Source organism: Suricata suricatta, chromosome 8, assembly GCF_006229205.1.
Source record: "Suricata suricatta isolate VVHF042 chromosome 8, meerkat_22Aug2017_6uvM2_HiC, whole genome shotgun sequence".
In the NCBI taxonomy this organism is placed as follows: Eukaryota; Metazoa; Chordata; class Mammalia; order Carnivora; family Herpestidae; genus Suricata; species Suricata suricatta.
The window spans coordinates 85,594,206-85,609,369 of NC_043707.1; the positions used below are offsets into that span (position 1 = coordinate 85,594,206).

A 15,164-nucleotide genomic window follows, 5' to 3' on the forward strand; every position below is an offset into this window, starting at 1 on the left:
CCCGATGCGGGGCTCGAACCCATGAACCACGAGATCATGACCTGAGCCGAAGTTGGACACTTAACCAACTGAGCCACCCAGGTGCCCGCCCCTCCAAATTTTTTTTATCAGTTACTTATCCAAACTCATCTTTCTTTAGCAGCTGATACTTTCTTATTTCTCTTTGCTCATATCATAGGAAAAAATGATTTATAGCTTAACTTACATTTCTAAGCAAATCGTATATAACATTTTTTGTTCTTATAGTTAAATTAGTAGTTAAGTAGTAGTTTTAAAATAACTAATGTTGATTAGGCTTGCTTAGAAATGTTTAAGTCTTTGACTTAAATTGCTTAGTCTTGACACCAAACCTAGGAATTAACTTAATGTTTTCTTGCACTCATGATTAAAACAATACTATACTTGAAAATGTTAACATATCATAGTTAGAAAAGATTGTGAAGTACTCAGATACTGAGAATATTTTATTATGCAGTCTAAAAAGAAAACTACTATGACATAGAATACATATCCAAATTGAAATTTTGTGAAAAAAGCAAAAGCTACAGAAAAATCTTTTTTTTTAATTTTTTAATGTTTTTTATTTATTTTTGATACAGACAGAGACAGAGCCTGAGAGGGGGAGGGGCAGAGAGAGAAGGAGACACAGAACTGGAAGCAGGCTCCAGGCTCTGAGCTGTCAGCACAGAGCCCGACATGGGGCTCGAACTCACGAACGTGAGATCTGACCTGAGCCGAAGTCGGAGGCTTAACCGACTGAGCCACCCAGGTGCCACAGAAAAATCTTTTTAAAAAATTTTTATTTATTTTTGAGAGAGTGAGACAGCATGAGTGGGATAGGGCAGAGACAAAGGGAGACACAGAATCTGAAGCAGGCTCCAGGCTCCTAGCTGTCAGCACAGAGCCCGATGTGGGGCCTGAACTCAGGAACGCTGCGATCATGACCTGAGCCGAAGTCAGACACTTAACTGAGTGAGGCACCCAGGCGTCCCTAGAGAATCTTAATTACTAAATTAAGCAGGTTTCCCCTCTGATGGTCTGTTATAATTTTGAAGTTCTGACAGTGATTTCAAGGGCTAAAAATTTTAAATCATTTCTGTTTCAGAATTGTGGAACTGAAGGAAATGGTTTCTGATGTCAATCTTAGTTTTAATAAGCTTACCTCAATATCCTTGGATTTATGTATGCTTCAAAAATTGACGTTTTTAGATCTCAGGTATTTATTGATGCTACTGTTTCCCTTTTTCATTATAACATGTCTTTGAGTTTTGTCTTTTTCCCCTTTCATGTTTCCTAAGCAATTGTGGAAATGCTCTTTAGATCATTAATAACATTGTAGTACAAATCTAAAATTAAGCATTTAGGAAATATTTTAATCAAACATCTATCATTGTAGGCAGTTATAAGTTAAATAAGAAATAATTATTTAAAAAATTAGAAAATATGAGCACATTGTTTAAATTCCTGCTTAAGCAAAGTTATAAATAACTCGTGGAAAGTGTTTCATATGGTTTCTTTCCTGAATTTAAATTAAAACTGTCAAAATCCTCTGCTGGCAAAGCAGCTAGGATGGCTTCTCTGAAACAGAACCTTTGTGTTTTTCAATATTATATTAAATATGCAAGGCCAGAAATAAAGAAAAAGAACAGCATGAGTGGCAACAAAAGGAAAGAAACTATGACGGCTCTGCGGAAGTCATAGGAAGTTTAAATATGTCCTAAGTTGAAGAGACAGGATCAGAATTTTGACAGTTCTCTGAGGGTAATAATAAATGGCTCAGGAGTAGATAGTCATTTATTTGTTTGGGCTTTAAGTCTTTATATGTAAACTGTATCTCTATTATCTGTGCTTCCTACTCCTATACTGTTACTAGGCTTTAATTTATTTAAGGTATAGCTCCTCTTATTCTGCTCAAGCAATAGGCAAATAACAAGCTAAGTTATATCTGTTTAGAGGATTTATTCTCTATTCTTCGTATAGAGGCCTTTTTTATTTTTTGCTTATGGGATTAAAGCAAACCTACTAATACTCTGCTCCTGTTAAATGTAGAATTACTTCTGTTTTGAGTTGGCAGTTACCCTGGCAAAGCAGTGTAAAACCACATTTTAGTTCAGTACTAATGGAGCGGAGTGAATGAATTCATGTACTCATTCTTGCTATCTTTATTTTTGTCCCATTCTTCAGTGTGTGTGTGTGTGTGTGTGTGTGTGTGTGTGTGTGCGCACGCGTGCGCGTGCATGTCATTGTCTATATGTCTCCAGGTTTCTGTGATATTAGGTGACTAATATACACTTTTATATCTGATATCAGTAGCTATTTAGGACTCTAGGAAAAGGACAGAAATCAGCAGTGGGTTATTCAGTACAACTTAATAAAGACAGCAAGTAACTGGAGAACAGTATAGAGAAAAGAAAAGAAGAAGATAGGTGTAGAAAGTAATGCAACATATTAGACTTGACTTTTGAATGCAAAGAAATTTAGAGAAAATTATTCAGCTAATAAGTAGCCATCTAGTTGGATATAATTTTCTCACAAATATTTTGTTATTAGTAATTATATCGGTTCTAGAATCCTTCCACCTTCTTATTAACCTTTCTTTTAACATTGTTCCCAGATCCTTCTAACAATAAATGAGATTCCGTTTACTGCCATGTTTCATTATAAGATTCTAAAAAAAAAAAAAAAAAACCATGCATTGTGCAAACTGAAATTATAAACTTAGAGTTGAAATGGACTTGCTTAATGCTTACATGGTAGAAAACTCCAAATTTCTAAATATGTAGAATCTCATTACTTTACCTGTCCTTTTTTTCTTTTTTTTTCTGCTTAGAGTATAATTTCATGTCTGTGTACAAGATTTGTGTATTAAACACCAATCAGATATTTGTGGAATCAAATGTGGTATTTACAGGCATGTTCTCAAGGGCCTTATCTGTGCAAAGTATTGCTGAGCTCATTTTGAAGGAGATAAGGGATTAGTTTACATTGTTGCCCTGTTAAATCTATTATTAAAGAGTTGGTTGCTTTATCCATTGGTTACATAGTGATATTAGGATTTGGTATACTAATCGGATCCTGAGGCAGCTGACTGGTTCCGAATTCTCAGGACTTAGTCTTAATGAGGTAGATCAAGGACTGAGAAACTGAGCTACAGAGTTTTTTGTCTGATTAACACTTTAATTATATATTAAAGTTGTACAAGTTTTCAAACTTTGTAAATCATCTTTTTCTTTCCAATTTAGGAACAACTTTTTAAATTCTTTGCCTGAAGAAATGGAATCGCTGATAAGACTACAAACAATTAATCTTTCCTTTAACAGGTGAGAGACAGACTAATCCATGAGAATTTGTAGGTTTTACTAGAGAATACAGCTAAAAGAACCAAATTAAATAGCCTCATGTGTTTACTTTATTTACATATTCAGGTCTATTTTCTCTTTATTCTACTTAGAATTAAAAAGTGATATTGCTTTCTAAGAATTTTCACAGGTGAGGTCTGGTGGACTTTTTGTTCCTTTTAACAATTTTAAGAATCTTGCAGCCCAGTAGGAAGACAGATATGCAAATAAATAATTAGTCTTGTTATAGTGAAAACACAATGCATACGTAAATGTATTTCCTGAGATTGCCTGAAGGTGGAGGAGACCACATTGAAAGCAAGACTTGAAAAGTAGATGTTGACCAGACACACGGGGATAGAGCATCCGAGGTGAAGCAAGTAACATGTACTAGGGCACAAAGATGTGAGAACATTCTGTGTTGAGGACACATTAACAGGTTTGATATGGCTCGGACCATAAAGTGAAGGGCTAGAGAAGTAGAAGTAACAAATCAAGTTTGGCTTGTAAGCAGTAGCAAGCCCTCTGAGGGATTTATATGCCAAATAATAGATTTTATTCTACAAACACTATAAAGATACTGCTAATAATTAGGAGTAGCTAATGTTGGGGCACACAGGTAGCTCAGCCAGTTGAACCTCTGACTTTTGATTTAGGCTTATTAGGTCACGATCTCATGGTTTGTGAGTTTGAGCTCCTTGTTAGGCTGTACATTGATAGCAAGGAGCCTGCTTGGGATTCTCTCTCTCCCCCTCTCTCTGCTCTCCCTCACTTGGACACTCTTCTCTCTAAAGAAATAAAGTCATTTAAAAAAGAAGAGAAGCTAATATTTAATGGGAGATTATTATCTGCTGACACAGGACTAAGTACATATATTATCTCATTTAATTCTCAGAAAAGGTAGTTTCTGTCGTTATAGCTCTGTATTATTATGTCCATTTTAAAATCAAGGATTAGAAGTTAGGTAACTCACCTAAGGCTCACATAAATAGTAATTTATAGATCTGGGGTTGGAGCCCAGGTGGTTTGCCTCCAGGTGTTGGGCTCTTAACAACTATGTCCTAGTGTTTCCTATGATGAAAGTTGATTGTGGTAACAATCTCAATATTAAGAGCGAGCATTTCCTTACTGTTTTCCAACTGAAATAGAATCAGTTCTTATCGAAAGTGTATAAGTTTAGTACTATTATTATTCCTCATTTGCAGTTAACGAGGCTAAGGCACAGTGATGTGACTAAAATACTGCTTCTTGATATTCTTTTTCTGTCTGCTTCATTACTGCTCGTGGTCTCTCATGTGTCGGTTATATCATTGTTGTCATTATTTAAAAATATATGCACTTCTCAGATCTCTGCTAATTTTTATTTGTGAATTGAACTATCCGCTCTCTACTAAGTTACCTGTTGAGCTTTCACACTGTCAAGCAGTGTCTTTGGGGAGACGGCACAAGCTAACCCTAACTTCTGTGCTGACGGGCGAGCCACACCGTGTAAAGTCACCGTGCTCTCGCGCTGCTGTGGAAGAGAGGAAGGGCTGCGTAGGGCAGTGCAGTCCGCCTGGGCTCCTAGCTCTTCACTCCAGTCCCTCTGGGGCTCCAGGGCTGCCTTGAGTTTACCCTTGGCTGTTCTTTCTCTTCTTTTTTCTTTTCTTTTTTCATTTCTTTTCTCTTCTCCTCTTCTTTCTCTCTCTCTCTCTCTCTCCCCATTTCCCTCTCTCCCTCTCCCTTTCCTTTCTTTTCTTTCTTTTCTCTTTTCTTTTCTTTTTCTTTCTGTCTACATCAAGGCAGCAAAAGAAGGCCAGTATGTGGAAATAAAAAGGCCACAACTATAAAACTATAAAACCCTCCTTCAGCCCATCCCTTGTCTTTTCTAGTCCATGCCACAGTCCATCTCACACTGAAACCAAGCAGCCTCTGTCTCCCAAAGATCCTCAGTAATGCATTAACTGCTGAGAGCCGTCAGCCTTCCCTTCTTTCTTGTGACATCCTTAGTGTTGCTCCGGATAAGGAAGCGGCAGCCTGTGTTAGTTTGTCATCTTTTCAAGAACCAAGAATATACTCATTTGGAAGCTTCAGTCAAAGGAAAATACAAATCTTTAACCTTTATTTAATGTATTGGCGGTAATTCTGTCTCATAAGAAGTAAAAGTGAACTAAAGAATACCTACATGAAGACATTTTATAGAGAATCTCAGGAGGATTTCCTTGTTTCTTAAATGTGAAGAGAAAAACATGGGAGGAAAACATTGTTGGATTTACACAATAAATAGAAAGTGTTACAAATATGTCCACTTAACATATATTCCAAGGTTTCCAAAATTAGTTGATTTTCTTGAAAATTGGAAGATAGGACTAATACCAAATATGAAATAAATCACGGTAAAGAAAACTACACCATGTAACAGACTTAGATCATCTATTTGAAGGAATGATTTTGCCTTGATTCCAATATATTTAGGTGTTCTGTTCATATTTTAATAGGTTCAAAATACTACCTGAAGTTCTGTATCACATCCCCACACTTGAAACCATTTTGATTAGTAACAATCAGGTTGGATCTGTGAACCCTCAGAAAATGAAGGCAATGGAAAATCTGATCACATTGGACCTTCAGAATAATGACCTCCTACAAATTCCACCCGAACTTGGTAATTGTGTGAACTTAAGGTAGCTACACCATTCTACTAAATTTTTCCATTGATTTTATTGACTTGTAAGGGTCCCCCCCCTCATTGAGGTACTTTTGCAGGACAGTTGAAGTAAAAATTTGATGTTGTGTTAAAAATAAGAGGTAACAAAATCCAGGATACCAATTCTGCTTTTCAGGTTTTAGCAAATATAAAATATTTAGCTTTGCTTATATGGTATAATATAGTGTAATAACTGATTATTTTCTGATGCTTCTGTCATCACTATATATGTATATAATTTAAAACTCCAGCGCATAAAAATGTCAGTTGTGCGTGTAACATTTTTCAGAATCTGTTACAGACCGGCACCATTTATTTCAGGCCCAGCATGGTCTTCCTTATTCTTTGTGTTAGCTGTTACCTTAGCCTCAAATACCTTTGCCCTGCTTTTATCACTAATCAACCTAAATATCCACTTTGAAAACCTTCCCCCTTCTCCAAGCAGTTAGTTCCTCCTCTGATTTTCCATCTTGCTTTGTTTGGATTCATTTATATCGTTTCTTTTACCTCCTTTAGAAAAGCATTGTCCCAGTGCCTAGAACACAGTAAGCTCCCATTGGTGCTGGTTAAATGAATATAAAGTGAGTTTGAGATGTCAGCAGAAAGCCAAGTGCTTAAGCAGAATGTTTCAGAAGTAACTTAATTATTAAAACTCATAATAGTTTGGTATATTAGGGCACACTGGCACCTGCTTTGGCACCTTGTATTAGTGAATGTAAGAGTAAAATACTGTTGGTTCTCGTCATTTGCATTAGTTGTATTCTATACAGTCTCTGTGAACACCAAATTAATGAATACTGAACCGTTACTACTGGGGAAGTAGACAGTTAGGTTCTTTCGAGCCTCTGGTCACATTTTCATGTCCAGTCAATACATAACCTTGTTCTCTGTGTGTTTCTGTATTTAATGTTATTTATTCATTAACATTTAACTATGGCCAAATAACACTATAATTCATGCCTGAATGAAGCTGATCTGACATACATATTTTCTCTGTAAGGCACATGACAGCCCTCTTGTGTTTAGGAAAACTAGACAACACTTCAGTCCATACTTGGCAGGCCAATTTTAAACAGGTCACCAACAGGAAGTACAAAAATGCAAAAAACATTTCACTAAGTAGACCACAGAAAGGACACTTGATTACAGTATGAGAGCTGACACAAGAAGGGAGAACATCATCTTGTTTAACCTCAGCTGAGAATGTGCTTATTGACTGACTCAAATTTTTGCTGCTCTGCGCATTTCCAAAAATGACCTCGAAAGTGCAGTGTGTAATGGTTTGTGGTTACTAATGAATTTTGGTGGCAGGCGAGTTAGTGCGTAAGGAGGATTGACTGTAATTAACTCCTTTTTATAAATTAAGAAAACCAGCCTTTAAAAGAATCCCCACTGACCATAGAAATACTGAAGATGTAATTTAGATCTACTGCATAATATGGTGTGAATTGTTTGACTTTATTAACACACTCAAATTTGAAAATTGAAATAAAAGTCTCTATCTTTTAATTTATTTCATTAAATATATAAAGAAACAAATCAACCGGTCCTCAAATCTTAAATTGAACATCATTTCAGAACATGTGAATCTGGTCAAGGGAAGTAGAGAGCTGACACGTGTTAATGTTTCCCAGGACGGAGGGGGATATGTTGATTACATTATGGTCCTTGATATGGGTACTTGTCAGTACGTGTGAATATAATTGAACCATGTTGTATATGGTCATTATAAGACCGAAAGAGGATGGGTGAAATGGTGGTTCATGCCACCGCCCCTCTGTTTAATAGCTGAATGACCTTGGATATGTCTTTCTTACGTTTCACAACTTATGCTTCCTTATCTATTAAATAGGAATATTAATGCTGTCTAGTCATAAGGTTGTAAGGTGATTAAGAGAGTCAGTGAATCTAAATTACTCAACATAATACCTCTCATATAATAAGTATTCAATTAGTGTAGTTTGGGTTATTATTGTAATTCTAGTTCCAACTGTTGAAATGCTTAGATTTGAAAGGGGACAAATAGAAAAAAACACATACATTTTATTTATTAAATTGCAAATGAAATGAGAAGAAAAGCCTCCTTAATGGAAAATGTTGAAATAATACTATAATACTCTCTCTTGTTTAGAACATTACTCCTGGATGGAAATCCATTCCGTGTTCCTCGAGCAGCCATACTGATGAAAGGGACAGCTGCTATTCTTGAGTATTTGAGAGACCTGATTCCTACTTAAATTGGAGTTGTTTTATAATCACAGTCCTGTTAATTCTTAGACTTCTTAACATTGATAAATAATGTTTTCTTAAGGTATCATGTGCATTATATGGTGATAACCACATACAGTGTTAATGCATTTATTTTGATTGTTTTGCATAAGATTTATCTTACTTTCCATTCCTTATAAGATAGCAGTTTCTTCAAAATTGAATTTTGATTTAATGAAGTTTAATATTTTTATAATGATAAAGCATTTTGTAGAAGTGGGTTTTTCTCATTTCTCTTTGTGTTACATATAATGTGACCAGGTAATTTGAACATTACCATCTAATTTCTACTTTTTTGTTAGGTATAAAATTGAATTGAATTTTATTCAGAACTGTTCTTTGGTGTTAAAAAAAATAAGACTTTTTCTTACCCAATGTAAGATTTATGTGATATGGTTAGTCTTGGTATAAGTTTTAAATTAGTATTCACTGTCTTGTTTTTGTTTTAATATAGTTGAAATGTTTCTTTTCTAGCCTTTTCCTCATAGCTTATGAAACCATTTTGTCAGAAATGCTGCATGAGATATAGTTACTGGTAGAGAAAACAGTAAAAGTGTTATAATTATTCTCACAATGTTGAATTTAAAACTTGCAGTGAAATGCATGCATTAATATGTAATATGTCTTCTTTTTTCTTTCTTGGTAATAAGTTTCCAGACAATAATCTAGTCCTTCTGGATTCAAGAAATGGGATCTGCATATTTTTACCGCTGAGTATGAGTGTTTAAAAATACCTTTTGTTGTATTTAAAGTACTAAAGACCTTACTTCTTTAATTTTATGGATGTCAGCAATAGAAATTGACTAATAATGTATATACTACATAGAAATATTGACATGTACTTTCTTAAATACTTACTAAACAGATATCTGTACACATAATCGAGTCTTTTGGTGTGTTCTAATCCAACATTGTGCCATTCTTTTATTTCCAGAGCCTTACTTTTCATATTTGCTTCTACTCTTCATAAGACTGAACTTATAGTTAATGTGGTAATTTTCTAAAAGGGAATTTGTTATAGGTTAACTTGATTTAGTAAAAATAAAGTATATACATTTTTTACACCAAAAATACCAAAAGTAGGCTGATCCGTCATTATGAAACTTACCTTGTGAATCTATTAAGTAGCCAATCAACAGAATGTATATTAATTTATATAGACAGATAGGTAGGCAGGAACTAGCTAGCTTTTGGGTGATTGAGACATGCTCGTATTATGAAAAAAAATAACATTGCTAATAAGGATAAATACATGTTCATAATAAAAGTTACATTTTTCAAATATTGCTTATAATGGTTCTGTTTCTGGCTTAAAAGAAATATGCCCTTTTCACACTACAACTCTGTGGCTAAGAAATCTGCTTTGGTATTAAACAAAAGACACTTTACAATAAGGTGACATTTTATTATTTATACAATAAAGAGACTTTTATGTTATTCAAAACACGTTTTTAAATACTGAAAAAGTTGAGTACACCAAAGCCGAAAAATGGCTCTGCTATACACTGCACAGCATTATTTTAGTCCCTGTATTTTGTATCTGTACAGAAAGCATCTTCAAAATGCATTCTAATCACATTGTACACCTTTACCGATTAGTGTCAGTACAGAAAATAAACTGGAGAATACAGCTTGCATTTGCAAATTAACTGACAAAGTAATTTCACTAAATTCAGTAAATTTAAAATATAGATTCATAGGACTCCTTTGCACATAAAATGAAGCAGCTTTCAAGGTCATTAAGGTCTCATACTGCCAAAAAAAAAAAACCATTAAGTACATTCACAATCTATGTTAATAAAGTAGTAAATATGTCTTCATTCAGTTTTTATTTACATCAATATGTAGTTCAACTAAAAAGTACTGTTAATTGTGATACAGTTTTTAACACATACAAAATGACAACCTTTTCTATATAATTTAAGCTCAAAATCACAATTATCTCAAAATATTAATTACAATACAGCCATTTCAATTAAACATGTCATGATTTAATATTCTTATAAAATGGTAAAATTTGTTTTGTTTTGGATTGGCTACAGTTCACCCATGTAGAAAACCTTAAATGTTAAGAGGTGTTTCCTGCCCCTTCCCACCCAAATTTGTATACAGCCACCTAGCGTAGCAAAGAGACAGAAAAGGCCCCAATTTATAAAGATTAAGCCTCTTTTGCTATACTGCTGTGGCTTGTTGCTTCTTCCATAAAAGCTTTACAAGGGGAGTGTCAATAAACTATGCAATGAAATGCATGCATTAATATACAATATGTCTATGTAAAATGTTAGTGTTTACCAGTGCACATTAAAATGTTCACAAAGACTGCAAAAGAAGTCATAAAGAAGCATTTATAAAGATCTACCAGTTGCAAACTTTGAACTTGCAAACTACTTGGTAACATAATGAAATTTCTTTGAAAACAGATCCCAATTCTCTGGCTAAAGGAATTCTAGTTACTTGGCCTTAAGATGTCACTGTTGTGCTGCACATATGGTAGTGAAGGCAGAAGTTGAAAAAGAATGAATCTAGAGACCATCTTCATCTTACTAAAATAGTGGCCCAATATTACATCACTGCATAGGATTTTTTCTTAAACCTACGGAAGAGTGAAATATTTCACTAGCTGAAATATGTGATCTCAAAGGAAAAATGGATAGTTTATGTGTGTGCATATGTTTAGCATATGGAAAATATTAATATAAATAGGTGGAATTAGAACTTCTTTATACAATAAAAAAAGGATTGTGTCTTTCCAAATAACTAAGGTCCAAAGTAATTATCAAGTAGTTTAGGAATGAAAGAAAAATTTTCATGGATACTTAAAATTCTAAAAACCTAGTATCTAGTTATCCTTTTACTTTTAATTGTTTACAGACCAATTAAAAGTCTAGCACTATCTTTTTAGAATTGCTGCTGTTACTATTTCTTCTCTGAGTAGGAAGAGACCATAGTTCACATTATGTTTTACTTATATACAGTTGGGGGGGGAGTGCCCTTGGGTGGTTATAAAGTGGGAAAAATGAAACTACAGTACTTGCAGCCTTACTTTTGCAAGATTATTTGAGATGGTCTTTGAAATTTGCAAACAATTTAGTAGATTCACCTCTGATTGTTAACTAGGAATAAATTGCTCCTTTATATGAGGACAATGCCATTGTCCTTAGGCTTCCTTTAATCCCTTCTCTGTGCTGAGTACAAAGAGAAACTTGACTGGCTTTGAGACAAATATCCAGCTTATCTGACTATCAATGATCTTTCTCTTCCCTTCAAACAGAAAACAGTAAGGCTTGCGTTTTCAAGGAGAAAAATGTAGTTGAGGGTGTGAAAGGGAAATACCTAAACATCATAAAGCATACAAAACATTTATTGCATTCCATTGACACTAGGTGTCATCAAAGCTAAAACCAAATTTCCAGAGTAAAACTTAAACATACAACACTACTCACTGCCCTGAACAGATGCCTTTTCCACATTCAAGACCAATAAGAGTCCTCTGCAAGGAGAGACTACAAGTATTGAATGTAGAATTTATTTCGGCACTACATTCTGAAAACTAATGATCATTCTAACAAATATGGGAACTGTTTTATGTTCTGTCTGAGACTTGCAACTTGGTTTCCCTGTGGACTTTCCAAAAAATTACATAAGGTTTCCTAACTAAATAAGAGATGTTCTTTAGTAGAGTGCTGGGGAAGGGGAAGAGAGATGGAAAGATACAAAGAGTTATAATATGATTTCTTTTGTCCATCCATCAAATGCTTTTTTTAATCTAGCTATCATGAAAGTCAGTTGACCTGCATACCCAGGCATTATTTAATCTCATTGCTTTACCTGTGCAAAACAAGTGTGCAAAGAAAAATACCTAAATACGTGTGTCTATACAAAGACACAAAACCTGAGTCACAATAAAAAGTTTTTAATATAAGAAAACTTTTCTTAATGTAGGAAAATAAGCTTTAAAGGGTGAAAAATACCTTTGTACAATATTATCAGCTGACTTTAAAACTTCAATGTGCTTAAGCATCACATATTTTATAAGACCCAACAAAAAAAGGAATCACATTTGATAATTTTCTTAACTATAGATACCCACATTTTTATTTCTAACATCTATTTTCATTCCCCTGAATTCATTAACTTTTCAAAAAATAAAAAGCACATTCAGCATGAGGACTGTTTAATTTCTGATGATCAGTTCCTGATTTTTTTCTAAATATTGAGGACATAGGAGATTTGGGGTTGCTGGGTGTATAACTAACTGCCAAGCCACAGTGGAATTCTAAAATTCAAAACAAAATATAATCCGTTATTAAGAGAAACACTACTTGGAAAAATATTTTATAGATGGAGTTGGGCCAAAGTCTGCATAAAGCTATTCTCCCATTTGCAGGCTCTCTTTCTGCAGACAGTTAACTCAAAAACTCCAGTTTTCTCTATGCTCCATTTCCTTAGCTTTCAATGATTTTCTTACCTTTTCCCTACTTGAACCCTGAATTGTCCCAACTGAAGCTCTCTTGCTCACATTCAGCCACCAGTTACAATGTTTTCTTAATTTATCTATATCTTTGTTATCTCTTCCTCTTCCTCAGAAGCTCAGTTCTCTGGGATGACTCCTTGGCTTTCCCTCATGTGCCACTAACTAGTCTGAGAAAATCTGTTTAAACGTCCCCATCCTTAACATGAGATGCTGACTTAAGGCTCAATTCAGGACTTACTTATTCCCTGGTCTATATACCTCTCAGATGCATCCTGAGGATATCTTGTAGAAAAATGAGTGCACGTTGCTTCTCCCATGTTGCCTTCACATAGCCACTGCCATCAACTATACATTTATGTCAGTTAAGTTACTGACACTTAGGAGAGGAAGCCATGTGAACAATAAGGTTCAATCCTTGCATCTGTAGTTGGGGCGGGGGCGCACTTTGAGTACTTGTATCAAAAGGTGAAGAGATTCTGGACAGTGGGTCTGGTTTGGGGATAGGTGGGAAATGCGTGCAGTAGGGTAAGGGATTAGGAGCATTAGCTTAGGGAAATATAGTCTCTTCCTACCTTTTAATAGGACACTTGCCTGAGGATCACTAGAAGGATTTTGTATTGTGCAGAAGGCTAAAAGCAGAGTCACACTTTCTCTGCCAATAGATTCGTTACCATGGGAACCAATGCAGAAAAATGAAAATATGACAAGGAGCTGAGGATTAAATGTGGAGAAAATTGATAGGGAGTTGGTTTCTACATGTAATTTGAGCACTGGGGATTTAAAGAAACAGGACGTTCCTCATGTGGCCAGACCAATGAAAATGGACAAACTGACTTTTCGGTAGCTGGTCCTGGAGGCTGAGTTATGGGGAATGTGGGGGAGAAAGCAGTAAGCAGGTTGCAGTTTGGACAAGAGGAACTCTAAAATCCAGAACCACCCCTGGTGAAATTGAACTTGTCAGTCCAAATGTCAAGTTAGCCATATGATCAAAGCTGCCCTTCGAAAGGCAAGTCCACGCTTAGCCTGAAAAATAAAAGCAGACTTCCCTAACAATTTTCTTCTCGCCCTTCCAAAACCAGAACAATCTACCTGATGAAAGTATTGCACACCTACCATATTATTGCTTGAAACATATTCACGAATATTAAAAAAAAAATCGCCACAACTTTAGATTTGTGGTTGCCATCCAACAAGCAGCTACTGTAAGTGACCTCGAATTTAAGTTAGTTTTTCACTAAGGGAGGAATTATTTCACTTCACCTGATACAAGTCCTCTCTGTGCATATGCTCCTGTTATTCTGGGGTTGATCATAAACTGATCAAATCAGACTCTAGGATTCCAGGGCAATCTGGAACCAGGACTTGAAGCGTCCACCTAATCTGAGAAAGGCAGATGTACACATTGTACGTTCAGAGGCTCTAGGGGGACTGCACCATCATGTCCCCTAGCTTCCCAAAAGGCTATTTCCTGAAATCCAATGATTAATGCCTCATTCCTGTGACTTAAGCGTTTGGCTCATATTTAAATGCAGTTGTCCTGAGGAGATGTGGGAAAGTCACAGTGTAGATGACTTGATTGGATCCTCCCTGGAGAGCTAGTTTTCAAGTGGTGACACCACCCTGACCCACCCTCCCAACACACACACACACACACACACACACACACACACACACACATTAAAAACTAGAAACGCCACCATCCAGGAAGTAAGAGACAAGCCATTGTTGGATAGGTGTCTCTATAGTACATCTAACTGCAAATGGTTTGGGTAAAATATGGTCTTGGTGCAGTGCTAAGTACACAGGAGATAGATTACACTAGAAATGTTTATTTCTTTATTTACCAATGATTAACTGTTCTGTGTGAGTTTCTTACTGAAGCCTCTTGATAATCTCAACAGTGAGTTCTTGAAATGCCAAAAACCCGTGAATTTCTGCTTTCTTAAGAGTTCTTGGAGAATTCTGAAATCCAATAAAATGCCTGAATTTTCCTCCACTTGTGGAGTTGGAGGCAGGCTTGATGCTACACTTGATCTTAGCCAAAAGGCCGAGAAGTGATGAGGCAAGCTTGATAAACAGAGATTTGAGTACAGTGATCTTACTTATGCTAAAATAATTTCTGATACAAATATCTCAGTGAATTTCTGGATTGGAGACATCTATGGTCAGTTTTTGCAGGGAGGGAGCAGTACAGTAACCTGACACAGGACTGATCTTTAAGGCCGCGTGCAAGACTGCTTTATACTAGGGACAGCGAAGCCCAACTATTTATAAGGTGAATAAAACATAACAGGGTCTTCACGAGAAGCTATGCCTTTGAATTTGACATATGTTAAATAAGACACTGCTTCTGTTCATTTCTAATACAGTCTCTAAAATCAGGCAGCAGATGCCTGGA

General features: G+C 35.5%; 1 protein-coding gene and 1 pseudogene across 2 annotated transcripts in view; one reads left to right on the forward strand and one right to left on the reverse strand.

Annotated features, from left to right (window-relative positions):
• LRRC40 (leucine rich repeat containing 40) overlaps window positions 1-9,578 on the forward strand; it is a 50,758-nt gene extending 41,180 nt beyond the window's left edge. Inside the window, exons 12-15 of one of the 2 annotated variants that reach the window (XM_029948919.1) lie at window positions 1,106-1,216; window positions 3,243-3,320; window positions 5,816-6,001; window positions 8,156-9,578. In XM_029948919.1, coding sequence (XP_029804779.1) covers window positions 1,106-1,216; window positions 3,243-3,320; window positions 5,816-6,001; window positions 8,156-8,261 — 481 coding nt within the window. In that variant the 3' untranslated portion in view covers window positions 8,262-9,578. The remainder of the gene's footprint in view (window positions 1-1,105; window positions 1,217-3,242; window positions 3,321-5,815; window positions 6,002-8,155) is intronic. The other variant, XM_029948920.1, reaches the window with a different exon arrangement.
• A 5,083-nt stretch (window positions 9,579-14,661) lies between these two features.
• LOC115300460 lies at window positions 14,662-14,825 on the reverse strand (annotated as a pseudogene).
• Between the last annotated feature and the right edge of the window lie 339 nt (window positions 14,826-15,164).